General features: G+C 42.2%; 4 protein-coding genes across 4 annotated transcripts; 2 read left to right on the forward strand and 2 right to left on the reverse strand.

The window, feature by feature from the left end:
- Positions 1-875: 875 nt before the first annotated feature.
- On the reverse strand, positions 876-2,490 carry BJ212DRAFT_1483080 (uncharacterized protein; the record flags this gene model as incomplete). Its single annotated transcript, XM_041340551.1, has 7 exons — positions 876-1,371; positions 1,425-1,570; positions 1,621-1,649; positions 1,713-1,752; positions 1,804-1,951; positions 2,058-2,270; positions 2,324-2,490. The coding sequence occupies 7 exons, from the start codon at positions 2,488-2,490 to the stop codon at positions 876-878; spliced, it is 1,239 nt and encodes a 412-aa protein (XP_041190592.1).
- An 8,282-nt stretch (positions 2,491-10,772) lies between these two features.
- On the forward strand, positions 10,773-11,141 carry BJ212DRAFT_1301462 (uncharacterized protein; the record flags this gene model as incomplete). Its single annotated transcript, XM_041333128.1, has 1 exon — positions 10,773-11,141. One exon carries the CDS (start codon positions 10,773-10,775, stop codon positions 11,139-11,141), a length of 369 nt encoding a protein of 122 aa, XP_041190593.1.
- A 256-nt stretch (positions 11,142-11,397) lies between these two features.
- Positions 11,398-12,117, reverse strand: BJ212DRAFT_1483082 (uncharacterized protein; the record flags this gene model as incomplete). Its single annotated transcript, XM_041340552.1, has 4 exons — positions 11,398-11,608; positions 11,667-11,738; positions 11,786-11,928; positions 11,980-12,117. 4 exons carry the CDS (start codon positions 12,115-12,117, stop codon positions 11,398-11,400), a joined length of 564 nt encoding a protein of 187 aa, XP_041190594.1.
- A 126-nt stretch (positions 12,118-12,243) lies between these two features.
- BJ212DRAFT_1301463 (uncharacterized protein) lies at positions 12,244-13,939 on the forward strand (the record flags this gene model as incomplete). The annotated part of the gene is made up of 7 exons (XM_041333129.1): positions 12,244-12,429; positions 12,497-12,603; positions 12,658-13,218; positions 13,252-13,271; positions 13,321-13,377; positions 13,425-13,626; positions 13,762-13,939. 7 exons carry the CDS (start codon positions 12,244-12,246, stop codon positions 13,937-13,939), a joined length of 1,311 nt encoding a protein of 436 aa, XP_041190595.1.
- Positions 13,940-19,206: the final 5,267 nt, after the last annotated feature.

Raw genomic sequence — 19,206 nt, forward strand, 5'->3', positions numbered from 1 at the left:
CGCAGCAAAGGAAGTGATGCTGCACACAACTTTCGAATGTTTCCCTTGAGTGAACGTTGAGTACTAAAGTTGAACGTTAATACCAGACAACAACATGACATCACTGTCCAAATAATACCTCGAGGATGTCGCCTTGAGTATTAGGCTGGCCGTTGGACTAGGGGTTCCAAGGGTAGCCACCGCACTACAATCATCATCGAGCGAGGTTTCTGCTTTCTGTTGGAGCTGATGCCGACGCTAACCGCGGGAATCGAATATTGGAATCATCACAAAGGTTGCTCGGCCCAGACTTGACTATGTAAGCTCATGTTTGCGGTATCAGTACCAGTGTCGGATATATCCGGTTTCGGACCCAGTATGTCTTGTCATCCTAGGGAACGCTAAGTTCGATCAACATATGCGTCTACGTCATAGTTCAGCTTCCGACATTGTTCGTCTAGTAGTTAATTCAGATATTGTCAATCACTTAGATATATCCATGCAATGCATCAGCAAAACCCTAAGTTAAGGTCCCCCCTTTTACAGTGCTGTATGGTACTATGTAGCGCTGTAAATGGGGGGACCTTAACTTAGGGTTTTGCTGATGTGTGATGTATTTTGAATCTATATGATGGAACAAAATCATGTAATACACTGTAATGTATGAAAATGTGAGTCAATGTAGTGTGAGGTCCAGAAAAGGCATGCATCAGGCAGAGGAAATGAATGCAGATGCAATGAAATAATGACAATGGCAGTGAGTCTGGAGGAAGGAATCCATGATAAAAGCACAAGGGCCGAAACTGAGTGAAAACAAGTCCTGCAATCCAAGATATGAGTGCTTTGGCAATTTGAGGATGATGGGGACATACCATGTTAAAAAACTCACTGTCAGTCTACCTCCTGTGTGTTTGTTTCCTTGCATGTTTTGCTGGTTGCTGAACTTCCTCATCATCTGAATCCTCAATGCACCTTTGCTTACCCTTCCCCTTTGAATGAGTTTTCCCACCCAGCCATTTTGCCTTTCGATTGGTGATGTCATCGGGTGCGCCTTTGTCATCAGTTAATTCGCTTAATGCAGGTGACTTGCATGAACCAGATGTAATGCTTGAAGGAAGTGTAGAACAAGCATCCTGAGGGGCAGGTGGAAGAGGAGTAGGAGGTAGAGAGCCTGCACGAGTTGGGGCTGGAGAGCTTGGTGGAGGAGTAATAGGACAGGGTGGTGGTGGATCAGGGGCTGCAGGAGCTGCAGAGGACTTGGTGTGTACCATGACCTGTGCTTGCATTTTGGCCAGATTGTTGACAGAACCTGAGGAATCTCTTCTATACTCATCTCCAGCTGACCAAGCATCTGGTCTGCCTTCTCGACTGGCCTTGTTCTTGAAGAGCACCCTATGAGAAACATGATCATAAGTGCTGTTAAATTTATTTAGAGAAATACATACATGTTCCACCACTTCTTGAGTTCCCCTACCCAGTCTGTATCTCCACAGTCATGAATGAAATCAATAATGTTATGGTAAAACTCTGGATATTTGAAGTTTCCATCAATGTCTGACCATTTGTTCTGTGCACTGATTCCAAAATGTGCCTGCAAATTAAATGGTGTGAGCCAGCATTTGCCAGAACACTAAGACTTACTTGTACACAAGCATAAGCAATATGCTCTGCTTTGACAGTTGTCATGTCATGTAGTACAGCATTGCAAGTTCATGTAGCCCATGAGTCTTGACCTAGAGCTGTAGATGGTCCTGTAAATATATGTCGCATTACCTTGACACATATTAGCATGATAATAATGAAGATATTGAAGAAAAAACTTACACATTCAATGAGATAGCCCTGGAGGAGGCCTTCTGTCATAGTGTCATCGTCATAGTCACATCCAGGGGGGTTCCCAGACCAAAGGAATGTGGGAAAGCCATTTGTGGTCAGGCGAATCCCACCACTGGCAAGCTTCTTCTGCTCAGAGCTAAGTGGAGCAAGTGCTGATAGTTTTGTGTGTATTGATCACGAGTCTTGAGTGACCTAAAGAAAATATTAGATCAAGGACAAGATTTCAATCAGATTTGACTTACATTGCAGATAGTCTCTTCTTGTGGGTCTCCTTCTCAGCCTCAGACTCCTTGAGTTCTCCTTTCTCTGCAGCTTCCTCTTGCTGAAGCAGACAGCCAATCTTGATGAGTTTGTCGACCTTGCAAAATAAGTCGATACAGTGTGTGATTCCATGTGCAGTGGCCAGGTACTCCTTGTGGGGATCTTCCTTGCTTGTCTTAGATTTCTTGGCTTTCCTATTGATAGTAAGTAATACATGCTTGGTTTGGATAGATTGGTTCAAACTTACTTTTGTTTGGAAGCCTCCTTGTCAGTGCACACACATTTCTTGACTTGCTTTTTTGAGGGAGGAGTATGAGAATCTTCAGAAGAACTAAGTGAGCTTCTGTTGCTATTGGAAGAGATAGAAGATTGAGAGGAAACTGAGATTGATCTAGAATGCTTTTTGGGCGCCATGAGGATGTTAGTGGGGGTGTGAGATTAAGAGATAAGTATTGTGTTTCCCATGTATCGGCGTGACTTCATACTAATTTCTGCATGTGATTCTCATAACATGTGCTCATAACACATGATTGATGGTGATTGATCAACAAACACAACACAGTACTATCACCGTTGACTTAGTACTATACTAACTATATGCGCTGCAGCAGTGTCTGCCTGTTACCAGTGTGACAATCATGTTCAGGCTGGCCTGCTAGGACCCCATTCTGCAATCCCCATCCAGTCTGCACATCTCCTACCCATCTCCGATGCTTTCCCACCATCTCCACACCTCCAATGCATTGGACCTGCTCAGAGATCCCACACACTTGCCCTACCATGTCCAGTCCAGTCCTGCTTAACCCCACTGGTGTGTAGTCAGTTATTTCTCATTACTGATTGAGTAGACAGCATTATTACATGGATTCCCACTGGCTGCAGTACCTCATGGCCTTTTACCTACATATTATCAGACCCGTGTTTTTGCTACTGCTTTCGCCTATGGACTCTGGACTTTCACATAGCTAGTTATATAGGGTTGGGTGACCAGAATTACAATCACTACTTAGTAGGAGGGAGAAATCCCTGATACTGGTCACCCCATACCTGTCCTTAGAGTTACCCTTGCCAATATACCTGTTTATCCACTCTCCTTGACCCAACACAAGTGTCACTCATTCATCTGACGTTCCCTAGCATCTCCAAGCTAGTCCTGATGCATTCCCTCCCTTTCCCTTACTCTCCTGCCATCTCTGAATCTCTGCACATGTGGACCTGATTTCCCATGCATTGGACTGTGCCCCATACCTTTGGACTTGATTCCTGACCTTCGGACTTTTGACCCTTTGCATAGTACTGATTATTGAACTTGACTAGACAGCAGATCCCTCGGGTCAAACATTCTTGCTTGCAAGTGTAGCAGCTAGGCAGGATTAGTAGACATATATTGGCTAGGTATTCTAACAACTATCTAGCCAAGTTGTGTTATCCACACTGGTCACCATAAATCAAGGTAAGTTGAATCTTTATGCATAATGTGGGCATGTGTTGACACTTAACAGGGTATCATATGATCCTAAACAGCATCTTCAATGGGCACCCAGTGAGGCAGCTTGCAAACCCTTTGCATGATCATGGATTCTCAAGGATCAGGATCAGTAGCTGGCAGGTGCATTAACTATACTTTCTTTTGTATATTCTGGAATCTTAATTACCTGTATGGATCTTTGCTGTTATCATGGTCTGCAGGTGTGCCACATCATCATTTCTTTCTGTATTCTGGTATGCTAATTACTTGCATAGTGTTACAGTAACATCCACTTGTTTAGCCCCTATTCATTTTCCTTGCTTACACCCTTGCTGGACTCTTTCCTCTTTGGGTGATCACCCCTCTTTTCCTTCTTGACTGTTCTATCTCTTTCTCTTGATCATTCCACTGACTGTTCTGTCGGTTGTACCTTATCCTTGGTTCATCCAATGACTCACCAACCCTATGCCCTTACCACTTAACTGGTACTTCTTACTTACTATGGTATTCTGACTTGTCATGACTCACCATGACTCACATCCCCTTTACCCTTACCACTCAACCAGTACTTTCTACTTACTTTGGGATCTTGACTCATTGTGACTCTTTCACCCTTTACCCTTGCCACTAATATGGCAGACCTGCCCTGATCCCTTCCAATGGTATATATACCTTAAGGGTAGCACTTGTATTCTCTAACTTGAATCTACTTGGTTCATACTGCCTACCCTTTGAGCCCTAAGCAAGCTCTCCTCTTTAGCAAGTACTTTCATTGGAGCTCGTTGCTGCCAACATCTTTAGCCTTGTGAAGAGAACAATTGATGACTTGCCATCGTAATTGTTGATAATCAATCATAGCCCTCACAGCTAGGTTGATTGCTGTGAACTTGTACCTACAAACACTCACTGGTTGCAGCAGGCTTGGTGTGAGCCCCAATCCAAGTTCTATATTACTCACTCGCTTCGTTTGCACACCGCAGACTTAGCTTGATCATAATACATAGAGCTTCATCTCTCTAGGTCCTGTGTTATCATACTGTGTAGCTAGATCTACACAGTGAGATATAAATATTCTACTCCTCTTCCTTCAAGTCCCTTAAGTCCTTCTGTCCTTTGAGATCATCTTATGGTATGGATGACCTTACCTGTTTGGGTTGTGCAAAGTCTTTCACAACTCAAAAGCACTTGAGCAGTCATGAGGCTCAGTGCCCTGCTAACAAATCTCTAGATGCTGATATTTACAAAAGTCAGTGTTAGCAAGTACTTTCATGGGAGCTCATTGCTGCCAACATCTCTAGCTGTGTGAAGAGAATGAGCCCCAATCCAAGTTCTACGTTACTCACTTGCTTTGTTTGCTTGTCACAGACTTAGCTTGATTATAACACTCACACAATTCTGTTATCAGCATTTACAGTGGCTTAAAAAAGTGTCTGAATGTTTATGCATTTTCAAATAATTGGATAATAGCAAGCCAGCACCCAAGTGTGTGACATAAAGGCATAGGGATATTTCTGAAGGCCCTACATCATGGCTAGAATCTGAGATATATATCATGGGAATCAGACCATATATAGGCATGATATGGTAATTCTAATTACATGACTCATTCAGACACTTTTTTGACTTCATATTCAAATCACAAAATCAGACCATTCACACATAATATCCTTAATGGAAGTGGTGCCATAATAATAATTTGGTCTTGTTTTAAGAATATTTGAATATATAAACCCACACAACATCATAAACTTTCACATAATCATCATGAAGCCCATCTCCTCTGCTTAAGAGGATAATATCCTTATTCTCTGCTCCTCTGGTTTATCTACTAAGCAAATTGTGGTCTTGACAAGTCTACTATCACTACAGCCATAAAACAGAACATGATAGAGAAGGAAAATCATAAAATGGAATGTCCTCCTAAGCATACTCTACAGAATAAAAGAGTTATTGTTCATTAGATTCTATCCGGCAAGGCTTTAAATGTTGTCCAAGCCTCCAAGTTCATAAATTTTATCATCCTCATGCTTATCCCCACTTAAACAGTCAGAAATACCCTTAAGGCAGCTAATATTATGGCTGTTACAAAGAAAAAAATACCTCTTTCCTCAGTAGCTTATAGGGGCCTTTGCATTAAAGTATCAACATTGAACTGTGGAAGACTGGAAGAAGGTAATTTGGTCAGATGACACAAAAATCAATAGAGTGGGATCAGATGACCAAGAATTTGTGTGGAAACAGGCAGGGGAACCATCAGGAAAAAGAGAAGCCAAGAGTACAGTAAAGTTTGAAGGATGAAGTATGATGGTAGGGGTTGCATGGGGTGGAATGGTGTGAGGATTCTTTGTGAGGTGCAAGGAGGGGTGAATGGAGAGCAGTAAATTTCCATTCTAGAGGAGTGTCTATTCAAAAGTATGCAAAAGTCATGAATTAATGAAAAAGATATCATCTTCCAACAAGATAATGACCCCAAGCATACCTCAAAGTTGGCCACAAAATGGTGTGAAGACCATGATATCAATGTTCTATCTTGGCCAGCACATTCTCCAGGCCTCAATCCCATTGAATATCTCTTGGAATTACTCAAAAGACTACTTGCTGCCTATCAAGATCATCCAAAGGGGCTATTTAAACTATGGAAGAGAGTTGCAGTAGAGTGGGAAAAGATTACTGAGGAGGGGTGTCAGAAATTGATAAAGTATGGCTAGGAAGCTAGTAGCAGTGATTAAAGCCAAGGGAGGTAAGGATATTATGTGTGAATGGTCTGATTTTGTGATTTGAATATAAAATCAAAAAAGTGTCCAAATGAGTCATGTAACTAGAATTACCATATCATGCCTATATATGGTCCAATTCCCATGATATATATCTCAGATTCTAGCCATGATGTAGGGCCTTCAGACATATTCCTATGCCTTTATGTCACACTTGGGTGCTAGCTTGCTATTATCCAATTATTTGAAAATGCATAAACATTTGGACACTTTTTTGAGCCACTGTACAACAAGTATCTTCAAGAACCAGGCTGGCCTGAAGACCCTGCTGTGAAACAACCAGTATTGCAGAAAAAACCAGGTGTTCACATGATCACAAAGTCAATAGTGACTTCATGGGTAGAAATCACTCCAACTGGCAAGAGACACAGGTTAGATGATGTTGTGTCAGATGATGACAGTGGATCACATGATGGTGGCAAGACATCCTCAGTGACTAGCCTGGATGAACTCTCATCCCTGAACTCTGATTTTAATTTTTGACATTTGCATTATGGCCAGACTACCCTTCTTGATTCTGCAATTCCAGTACCCTTACACATGTTCTCCTTATCAGTTGTTACCATTGTCATTACCATATTCCTATACCATACTGAAATGCAAGCATGTCCAAAATGAAATGATCCTGCATGACTAATGCCCACCAAATGCCTGCTGGATGCACACTCATCCCCAGGGAAAACTGGACATGGCCAAAACAGTTGAGATAGCATGAAATATTGTTTAGAATATAATTTATGCTATAATATTGTGTAATCTCACTGGCATGATCGTCTGTGCATCACAATAACACTGCACTGCATCACAAAAATGTTACATTACTTGTATCATGTTGTTTTCACTTGACAACTGATTGCATTTGTCGCATGCACACATCATTTGCACATGTATATTACCTTGTCATCCGGAGTAGATCCTCTCATATGTCAAACTCTGTCTTATCTGGGTCACTGAAGTTCTCATTGTTTGGTGCACTATAGTGTGATTTCAGTAGTCCTCAGCTGCTTGAGGCTCCCTCTCTCTTATTCTACTACTAGTATCTGCCAGACTGTGGCTGATAACACTGTAGGTTTAATTCTCGTAGTGTCTTCTGACTTATAAATCACTGTATCAGTGTACCTATGCCTGTAGATCCGCCAGTGGGCTACACATGTGTCTGCAAGAGACACAATGGTGGTTGTCCCCATTCTGTCTCACGTGCAGCATGGTACAAACACTTGCAAGCAGCTGAGAGTGAGGAAGAAAGGGCCATTATTTGTGCTGGGAATCTCTCACTCAATTTATATGCACAGATTCAAGCTCATGCCCAAGTTCTTGGTGAATCTTCAAGTGGCCCATCAAAAAGACTCTGTGACTCTGAGGTAGCCCAAAGGAGTCCAAAGCATGCACAAGAGCACCACCAGGATATCCCATCATCTTCACATGAAAGACATCGCAGCTGAGATGACACCATCACACCTACTACGAGACATGATAATACTGAAGTGCAGGGCCAGGGGCATGATAATTCTGAGGGACAGGCTGGTGGGACAGATCATGACTTTGATGGGCACAGAGATGGAGAATTTGATGTGCAGGGAGAGAATAACATCCTGCAGTTGCCTGATCCCCAACCTGACAATCAGACTCAGAGAGAATGACCAGCTATCGATATTGAGGAACTTGCACAATGAGCAGTTCTTGCAAAGATCAAAACAGCTATGGAGTTTATTCTAGCACTGCAGTCTGCATCATTAGATGACCCTGTTGTGAAACTTAATGAAGAGACTAGAAGTAATTTGTGGAACCCTCCTTGTGAACCTCCAGATATCGTTAATCCCATCATTCACCATTGGATTTCAACTTACTATGCCCTTGAACACTCATTGCAGACCACTTATGAGTGCATTCATGCTTCAACAGCATGCACATACCCTGATGCTGATGAGATGCCCAGTTTCTATTGGATTGAGCACATGATTGCCAAGTACACTGGAGTTGAATCCATAACTCATGACATATGCCCTGACACATGTATCACTTTCACTGGACCATTTGCTGACCTCAATCACTGCCCTGTCTGCCACAAACATCAATATGATCAAATCAAACTTCAAGCCAGTAGGGGTCGTAACAAGGTTGCTTAGCAATTCCATACTATTCCCATTGGACCCCAGCTTCAGGCTCTTTATCGTGATCACAAGAGTGCAAAATGTATGTGAAATCACACTGAATGTACAGAGAAACTGTTTGACAAACTTCACAAGTCAGGGGGGTCAATTGACACATATGATGACTTCATCATGGGGAGTGATTATCTCAATGCCATTCTCAAAGGCAAGATCAGTGAGAATGACATCATTTTGATGATATCGATGGACGGTGCCCAACTCTACCAGACCAAGGTATCAGATTGTTGGCTGTACACTTGGGTTGTTATGGATCATGCTCCCAATGTTCAATATAAAAAAAAGCATGTCCTTCCTGGTGGATTTATCCCTGGCCCCAACAAACCAAAAAACATCGATTCATTCCTCTTTCCTGGGCTCCATCACCTCACTGCACTTCAGAACAAGGGCCTCTCAGTCTATGATGCATGGTGTGACATTGTGTTCCTATCACATCTATATCTTTTTCTTGCAACTGCTGATGGTCCTAGTCTCATATCCTTTGATGGCATGGTTGGTCACTGTGGCAAGAATGGGTGCCATATGTATTGTGGTGTGATCGGGTGTCGAAAGGAGCAAGGGACTCATTATTACCCTGTCCTTCTTCGTCTGAACAACTTTCATGTTGCAGGATGTGATCATCCTGATATTGATGTGTTCAACCTCCCTCTTGCTGCATCGCACAACTATGCTGCAAACCTCCTCCATCTTGTACCATCACCTAACCAATGTCAGTATGACAAGCGAAAGATGGAGACTGGCATCACAAAACCCAGCATTCTCCTTGGTCTTAATCCGTCTCATATGCTACAGGTACCAGTTTGCTTCTCTTTGATATCATGCATCTCGCTGGGCTGTTAAGTGACTTACTACTTTCACTCTGGTGCAGAATGATGGACTGTGCAGCTTCTGATGATATTGATTTGTGGGAGTGGAGAGTTATGCATGGTGATGTATGGGAGGCTCATGGCACAGCTATTGCAGCTGCAGGAATATATCTACCAGGATCATTTGACCAAAGACCACGTAACATTGTGGAAAACATCAATACCAGCTACAAGACCTGGGAGTTTCAACTGTATCTGTTTGGCCTTGCTCCTGCACTCACATATGGTGTTCTGCTGGAGCCATACTGGCTTAACTATTGCAGGCTCATTGCAGGATTTTGGATCATATGCCAACATTGTATCACCCACTTTGATTTGCAACAAGCCCAGGTCATACTTGGTGAATGGGAGCTGGAATTCGAAGAGCTATACTATCAGTGCCATCAAGATCAGTTACATTTCATTCATCCATGTGCACACCAAGTCAACCATCTCATAACTGAAGCCATTCAGAAGGGACTGTTGGAAAGCGGCAAGCGCACTCGCAGCCGAGGCGCATTAACATTCTCGCATTGTCCTTTTGTTCGAACGTCCAGCGACACATATGTTTTACTTATTTTTAACCTTGTTAACGTCTTTCTCATTGTACTTATGAAACACTATCGAGTTCTTGGGCCAGCGCCCCATTTTTCCTTTTGTCGTGGTCTCAGATACGTATATGCTTGCACAAGAGCTCGCGCAGTATTTAGTTAGCTATGGATTCAGCCTTGCACCTCAGACGTTTGCCTTCGCGCGCAACGACTGAGGTGAGATACTTACATTTTCATATATTCACCTTTACTTACTTCCAGTAGAGAGTCCGTTTGTTACAGGTGAATATCACGAGACATTTGCCTTCGCGCGCAATGACTGAGAGAGTCCGTTTGTTACAGACCCGCGCGATTATATTAATCCTTTAGGGACCTCCAGTCTGTTATGCTCAGTGGACAATGGAATGGACAATCAGAAACCTTGGCCAGGAGATCAGACAGCCTGCTGAACCTTATGCAAATCTTTCTAGAGAAGGAGTCCATCACTCACAAGTCAATGCGCTCAAGGCAATGCTTCCAGAGCTTGATGAACCACCTGAAGGATTCCCAACTGGTGCAGTCGACCTTGGGGATGGCTATGTTTCGCTCTGGAAATGAGATCAATGGTCATCTTACCCACAAGGCACTGAAAAATATGCAATTGCACTCTTCCTTGATGAGCCTGCTCCAAAAATTTTCAAGTGGGCTTGTCTTAAGCTGCCTAATGGACAAATCGCATGTTCACACTGGTGAGAATCATTAAAATCAATGCATAGTACTAAACCTCTACAAGTATCTCGCAATATCAAGGTATTTTTCTTGCTGCTGATTTAAATACCTTCAAGGCTCTAACACTACATGTTTAGTTTTCTCTTGATGGTGTGATATGATTCAGAGAGGTTCACGATTTCATGCAGCTTGCTACAGAGACCATTGGCGGTGATAATGGTGAAACAGAATGGTCATTTATCAATGTTGCTGTCATCTCCCTATTTTCCCTCCCAGATAATGAGCTTCTTGAGCTCTTGTCTCATGTTGTCACATCCTGTGCATATTATGGAGATGATGGTATACATGTCATTGACATCAAGAGCATTACTGATGTGGTCACAATGGTTCCCCACCATCCAAGATTACCATCTGAAGTTGTTGAAGACCATTTCTTTATGGTGGAAAAGCCTGGTCTTGATGTGGCATCATTTGGTATTCTGCCAGTGGATGATGCAGTAGAAGGTGAAGGCAGTGATAATGACTCAGATGATGCAATGGATGGGCAATAGTTGTTAGTCAAACATATTTTTATTATTGTGACTCAAATATGCATGACAAGATCAATTACAGTATGGTATGTGATTCAGAATGCGAGCAAGGTCCAGCAAGACATGAAAAGTGCAATGAGATGGATGTAAAAATACACTGGCAATGAGGCCAAAAGCTGCAATGAATGAGGTGGGTACAAGAACTGCATCAAGACAGTTGCTATAAGAACTGTGAAGAGAAGCATATAAAGAGAAACATGCTCTACAATGTACTCAGTTATTCTGCTGCAATGGCAGCAGGCAATGCTCTGAACATAAGAAAGTTCATGATTTCTTCACTGGGTTCAATGTCTCTGAGGGTACGATGGGGGCAACAAGGTGGCCATGGTGTGTCTGAGTTATCACTAAACTTGTGTTGTTTGAAAGGCACATCAGCAGGAGCTTTGGGAATTTCTACTAAGCATATGGGCTTTGCTTGGGCTGGGTTACTTTGGTAAATGATTTCACTGTCAGTTTGACAATCAAGGAAATAAAATAAAATCATACCTAGAACATGTGGACAATATTTTGAGGGCAGCAAAATCATCTGTGATCTTGTTCATATCAACAGTCATGTCACTATAAGTATATTAGGAAGAATATAGGATGAAAACATTGATCTTTACATCTTGATTTTCTTGTCCTTGCAATCAGAAGAGGTCCTCTTTTGTCCTTTTGGTTTGACTGGAAGTAATAGCTCAGCCTCACTATCTGTTGAGTCTTCAACATGAACGAGTTTGACAGCATCTTTGAGCCAAATGATGAGTTTCTATCAGATAATCATTAGCATATAGTCAAGTGTAACATTCAGTTTACTCACCATGGGCCCTGGATTTTGGGGTGTGAAATTTACTTCATAGGTTGGCCATCTGGCAAGTAGGTTCTCAACATCCATTACAACAATATTGTCCTGGAGAAGCACATTGTCTGTGCAGCTGATAATTTTAGATGAAGCCATGGAAGATGTACTGGAGGATTGAAGAAAAAGACTTCGAAGAATTTCAGTGACTTGATTGTTGTGTTGACTAAGCTTCTGATATTGAATATCCCTATTCCCCAACTGTATGCCTCTTTCTCTATCACCATGATGTTCTATACCCCACATGTTCCCCAGTATTGCTCTTCTAATAATGCCAGCCCAACATTGCACAACCCATCTCCATTGCCTTTGGGTCCCACTCAGCTTCCATCACATGGCTTTGATTATTCTCCTGGATTATTGGATTCAGTTGATGGCTTTGATCATCTAGGCAACTCTGCTCTTTCTCAAGTAAGTCACTTTGAGTATTGCAGGACAAATGTTCAACTTTGCTGCACTGATTTGTGATATTTATTAGAGTGGATATATGCATGGCGGGAACACTCGCATTATTGCATTACAGAATCATATCAACCAGCTCCAACTCAAGCTTATCCAAGCCAAGTCAGCATTTTCAACTCTAGAGTAAGTAATGTTTCTGGATTTCTACTCATTAATTAAATTGGTCTGCTTTTACAGGGCAGCCTTTCAGGAGCTCGCTTGTAGTGTCCAGCTCATCAATGCAGATCCCATGAATTTCACACATGCTAGTATATCCCTAACAACATCTTCAACAAAACAGCTCCCCCCAATTGATAAAAATGATTATCCAAATGTTCTATTCTGGACACGTGCAGATTGGGATAAATGGCAGATGACATCACAAGGGCTCAAACAGAAGGGAAAGCGTGGACCTGCAGCTTTCCTAGAAGATGAGAATGGTGAGCCGATTACAGAAGAATTACTTGACATTATGCACAAAACCATTTGTGGCCTCTGGTTCAAGTTTGCCATCAAAGGACTCCTTGCAACCACCTGGAGCAAGATAATACACTTGACTAGAACACTATTCCACAGCATAATGGAAGAGAGGCACCCTCTTTTTAGATTAGCAATGGACGGCTGGAAGTTGGACTTATTGTGCAGTGTTGCCTATCCTTTGTGGCACAAGAACCATCTCGATGCTGATGGTAATCTCCTGAAGCAGTCAAAGAAAGTCAAACAAGAAGACAATGATATTGGCCACCATGGCAGCATGAGGTGAGTGTGCAGCCCTGATTTTGAGGGGGGCAGCACTTCAAAGCACATGAAAAGTATTCTATTATTTCATTTTTGACACATGAACTCATGTTTACTAAGTAGATGACTCCATGGACCCTTTTATGACAGTTGAAGACACACCCCATCTCATTGTCAAAGGTATCATATTTTTTTTTCATGAGCATATACTTATATGTATTTTTCAGGCAAATCTATGAACCCTCTCGCTGTTGAATCCCACTTGGATGGCACTCTTGACCCCCAGCCAATGCTGCTTGAAGACAGCCCTGCTACTAGTAGCAATGAGAGCCTTCCACAAACAGTGACTCCAATACCACCCCCATTGCCTAAAGTCAAGAAAGAAAACCAACTGCCAACTCATGCCTGTATTGTTCTGATGAATCCCCTGTAAGTATCTATTCTATTTGTACAGTATTACTAACCACAACACCATCCATAGTGCAGGTTTGACCTGCCAGCCATTAGTGAAATTGGCTGTACCAACAACCATTACTGTGCTCAATACCCCTGAAACTGTTCCAGGTCCAAAGCTGGTGCCTGTACCAACTACTACCACTGGCACTACTGTGCTCAATACCTCCAAGACTGTTCCAAGTTTGAAGCTGGTGCCTGCACCAACTACCACTACTGCACTCAATACCTCCAATACTGTTCTGAGTTTGAAGCTGGCGCCTGTGCCAACTACAACTACTGTGCTTGATACTTCTGATGCAGACCCCATAAACACTTCTTTCACATCTGGTATACCCACCATACTCCCTCAGGTAAACGACACTGTTTGAGCCCCTTCAGTGACAAACTCCATATTATACAGGTCACCCGACCTACATAATATCCCATATAAGACAGGCCAGCAGACTATGGGCTGATGTTATGTATATCCCTGATGTTGACGGGTGGGCCAGGAGGGATATTATTTCCAATGGGGATGGGTGGGCCCATCTATGCCAATGTTATAAATATCCTCAACAATGGTGGATGGGCCAGAAGAAATATTATTACCAATGGAGATGGGTGGGCCCATCTGGGCAATACAGTGGCTCAAAAAACTGTCCACATGTTTTGATATTTTTCACTATCTATGATATTGTGTGAGAACGAACAAATGCCTCAAGGACATGCTTATAGCACATTGTAGTATGGCTTCAGGGCTTTCATTTGAGCCCTACACCGTGGGAATCGGTGGAGATATGGTGGAGACACAAGGCTCACAAAATGGTGACTCATGCAGACAGTTTTTTGAGCACATATTAAAACTATATAAATCATCATTTATGACACCATAACAATCATGCCATCATTAAATAAATTATAAAGTGGTGTCATTATGTCATTTTAAAACCATATCTAACTATACAAACCAAAAATTTCCATATGTCATGGTTATATTCACCATGAAAGCCACCCCCCCTGCTCAAAGGAATAATATCCTCTCTCTTTCCTATTCTGGCCTCTCTGCTTGTCAAATTTCCTCTAGAACTGGAGTATCCAAGTCCACTGTGGCCAAGTTCATCAAAGAAAGTCACACAGACAAGGAAAACTTCTGTGAAGGGTGTCCATCCAAGCTCACCTCTACTGATAGGAGGGCTATTATTCAACATATCACTACAGGAAAGGCTGATAGTGCTGTCCAGGTCACCTATTACATCAATTCCACCATCACATTCCCTGTCTCTTCACACACTGTGAGAAACATTCTCAAGACAGCTCATCTCAGGTCAGTAACAAGGAAGAAAAGGCTCTCCTCTCTATCACACATATGCAGAGAGGACTAGCACCCTTCTTTTTCCACATATATACCTTGCCATCTGACCCAATCCTATTTATTGTGGTCTTATATGATCATATAACATGCTTCCAGTCCATGTAATCCAATTCTGATGGGCTAAGGCAAAGGTTAGTCATCTCTGTTTATGTGTGATAGAGAGGAAAGCCTTTTCTTCCTTGTTACTGACCTGAGATGAGCTGTCTTGAGAATGTTTCTCACAGTGTGTGAAGAGACAGGGAATGTGATGGTGGAATTGATGTAATAGGTGACCTGGACAGCACTATCAGCCTTTCCTGTAGTGATATGTTGAATAATAGCCCTCCTATCAGTAGAGGTGAGCTTGGATGGACACCCTTCACAGAAGTTTTCCTTGTCTGTGTGACTTTCTTTGATGAACTTGGCCACAGTGGACTTGGATACTCCAGTTCTAGAGGAAATTTGACAAGCAGAGAGGCCAGAATAGGAAAGAGAGAGGATATTATTCCTTTGAGCAGGGGGGGTGGCTTTCATGGTGAATATAACCATGACATATGGAAATTTTTGGTTTGTATAGTTAGATATGGTTTTAAAATGACATAATGACACCACTTTATAATTTATTTAATGATGGCATGATTGTTATGGTGTCATAAATGATGATTTATATAGTTTTAATATGTGCTCAAAAAACTGTCTGCATGAGTCATGATTTTGTAAGCCTTGTGTCTCCACCATATCTCCTCTGATTCTCATGATGTGGTGCTCAATCCAAAGCCCTGAAGCAGCACTACAATATGGTATTAGCATGTCACTGAGGTCTTTATGTATTCTCACACAATATTGTAAATAGTAAAAATGCAAAAACATGTGGACAGTTTTTTGAGCCACTGTATATCTTGGTCAAATGATACCCGATGGACAAGAAGAGACTGCCAATACACTCACCTAGACTTGGACCACAACTTTCATTGTTTTCATTATCCCTGAGGGAGAGTGATTTACCAATATCAACTACCAAGTCTCGACTGCTGAATCCTGAGTACTGAGTCCCAACACTTGGTAGTCATCATTATCACCTTGGTGGTGATATAACTCCTGAGTCCTGAGAACCTGCTATCAAGACCCGAAACCTGAGTTCCAAACCCAACCACTGAATACCAAGTGTTGGTACTCAGGACTTGGGACTGTTGGCTGGAGTACCTGACTACTGATTCCCAGGTACCGAGCATTAGAACTGAGTACCAAGTACCCGACTACTGACTCCTGGGTACCAAGTACTGATTCCCAAGTCTCAAGTACTGACACTCAGTAGGACCACCAATACACCCACATAGACTTGGACTACAACCTTCATTTAGGAAGTTGAGCATAACAATGATTTTCATTTTTTCATTATTGCTGATGTTTTGGATTTCTTTAGCTTATATCTCGGTCAAATGATAACCAATTGACAAGGAAAGACTACCAAGACACTCACCTTGACTCAGACAACAACCTTTGTTAAGAAAGTTAAGCATAATAACAACTTTCATTGTTTCATCATCATTTGCCTATATTGACTACTGAGTCCTGAGTCCCAACACTTGGAAGTCAGTAGTACCAGGTTTCGGGTTTTGATGGTCTCTGGTACTACAAAACATATGTCCAGGTTTCAGGTTTCAGGCTTCAGCACCTGACACTTGGTGAATTGTGTAATGAAATAAAAAATTTCATGTTATATACATTTTTTTGAGATTCAGTTTGTGGTGTTTGGTTTTTGAGTTTTGGGTGTCAAGTCTTGGGTTTCAGGCTTCAGCACTCAACACTCAGTGAATTGTGTAATGAAATATAAAAAATTCATGTTATATGCATTTTTTCAAGATTTGGTGTTTGGTTTTTGGTTTTCAAATTTTGGGTGTCAAGTCTTGGGCTTCGGGTTTTGGGCTTCAGCACTTGACACTCAGTGAATTGTTTAATGAAATAAAAAAATTTCATGTTATATACATTTTTTCAAGATTTGGTGTTTGGTTTTCAGTTCTTGGTTTTTGGTTTTCAAATTTCAGGTGTCAAGTCTCGAGTTTCAGGGTTTGGGGTTTGGGGTTCAGGTTTCAGGGTTCGAGTTTCAGCACTTGACACAGGCAATTGTGCAATGAAATAAAAAGAATTCATGTTATATGCATTTCTTCGAGATTTGGTGTTTGGTTTTTGGTTTTCAAATTTCGGGTGTCAAGTCTCAAGTTTCAGGCTTCGGGTTTTGGGTTGTGGCACTTGACACTCAGTGAATTGTGCAATGAAATCAAAAAAATTCATGTTATATGCATTTCTTTGAGTTTTGGTTTTTGGTTTTGGTTCTTGAGTTTCAGGTTTCAAGTCTTAGCACTTGATACTCAGTGATTTGTGTAGTGAAAAATTCACATGTTGCATACTGCCATATCCCATATGCTGGACCTAGATCCCATGGTATTCCCATGCCTTCCAGGCCTATTTCCGGACCCCACATCTGACTCATGCCCAGATCCCCTTCCACTGTGTGCTCCACACCTCAGCAGGATTAGCCCTGCTATGGATTTACCCCTGAGCTCCAGACCTCTGGATCTTCACTACTAGCCTGATCTGTACAACCCCATCCTGTCCACTATATGCACATTCCATCCAGCAAGACATCCAGACTTTACCCCCTCTCAGATTCCAGACTACATCCACCACCTCACATATCTCAGTCCTGTTTCTGCTTTGCCTTCCAGATCTCCGGACCTATTCCCACCCTCTGTCTGAGATCCAGTGTGTAACCCTATTTAGGCATACCCCCCCTTCCAGTTCTCAGCTACCTCTGTTCCTGTCTTGCTGATTGACCTTTGTACTAGTTTCATCTCTGAGTTCATTTACTTATATTCTGTCTCACTTACTAATATGTTTCCACATGCTCGTACATAGCCTTACTACATTGCTTACTGATCCTCTCAGATATCCTCTAGTATATAACCACTGTACAACTCTTGTAGAGTCCTCAGTCTGAATATCAACTTAGACTTGCCCAATCTTCTCCTGGACTTTGGTCCACCTAAGTCTGTCCTACCCATCAGGCCTAGGGATTGATTCCCTAGGCTGGAGCTCCGCCTTTCCAGCACTTTCCCTCTTTCCAGACTTAGGTTCAATCCCTGTCTCTCCAACTCTACCTTAGGGTAGTCTACCTCTGTTTGTTTCTACATTGGACTTCATCCAATGTAGCCCCTATTCCTTCCAGACCTCCAGACATCCTGTTCCTTGTACCTCCAGGCATCTTGTCCTCCAGATGTTCAGTCCTCCTGTCCTCCAGACCTCCTATTCTTCCATCCTGTTTCCCATAGAGATATTACCTTGGGGTCTTTCCACTTCCTGTGCAGTGGGACCTCCTCTGAGTATTTCCTGTACTCTGGAACTCTCCCATGCTCCAACTTTGAATTATTACCTCCTTTGATATTGATGATATACAACTACCTATGCTCTGTCATGTCTACAATTATCATTCACCTGGGCCCACTCATCTATATTATATACCACCCTTGGCCCACCTGTCTAATATCATATATTGTTGCCCTTGGCCCACCCATCTAATATAATATACATCTGGGCCCACCTGTGTATGTGATAACAAGTACCCTTGACATACCTGTCTATCTGATACACATCTACATTGGTATACCCATCTACATAATATCCAACTACCTCAGCCCATCTGTCTATAGAATATTCATGTCCATCAGCCCACTCATCTACTGTACATATCCCCCACATGGGCCCATCCGCCTCCATTGGGAATAATATTCCTCCCAGCCCATCCGTCACAGTCGGGGATATTTTTACCTTTGACCCATGGTCTGCTGGCCTGTATTATATGGGATATTATGCACATCTGTTCACTTGTATAATACAGAGATAGGTCACTGCAATATGTGACTGTTCCAACTACTGCATCTTCGAAGAAACCTTCAAAAATGCATCCAGGTCCAACAAAGAAAGGATGGTAAGCATGTGCTTCCTCATTGAATGGTTTGATGCTTATCTAAATCACATAGGAACATTTGTGCCTTGTGCTGGCTTAAACAGGTTACACTGGGTTCCACCAATGAATTCAATGCCTATTATTCTAAATTGAACAAGACACAGGTCCAGGTATTATATCGCCAATTCACTTTATCCTTTCATTCTACTAACCCTTCTGTCTACAGTCTTATGATAGGGAGGCTAGAGAACTCGTAAGT

Source organism: Suillus subaureus (genome assembly GCF_016647635.1).
Source record: "Suillus subaureus strain MN1 chromosome Unknown BJ212scaffold_26, whole genome shotgun sequence".
Taxonomy (NCBI): domain Eukaryota; kingdom Fungi; phylum Basidiomycota; class Agaricomycetes; order Boletales; family Suillaceae; genus Suillus; species Suillus subaureus.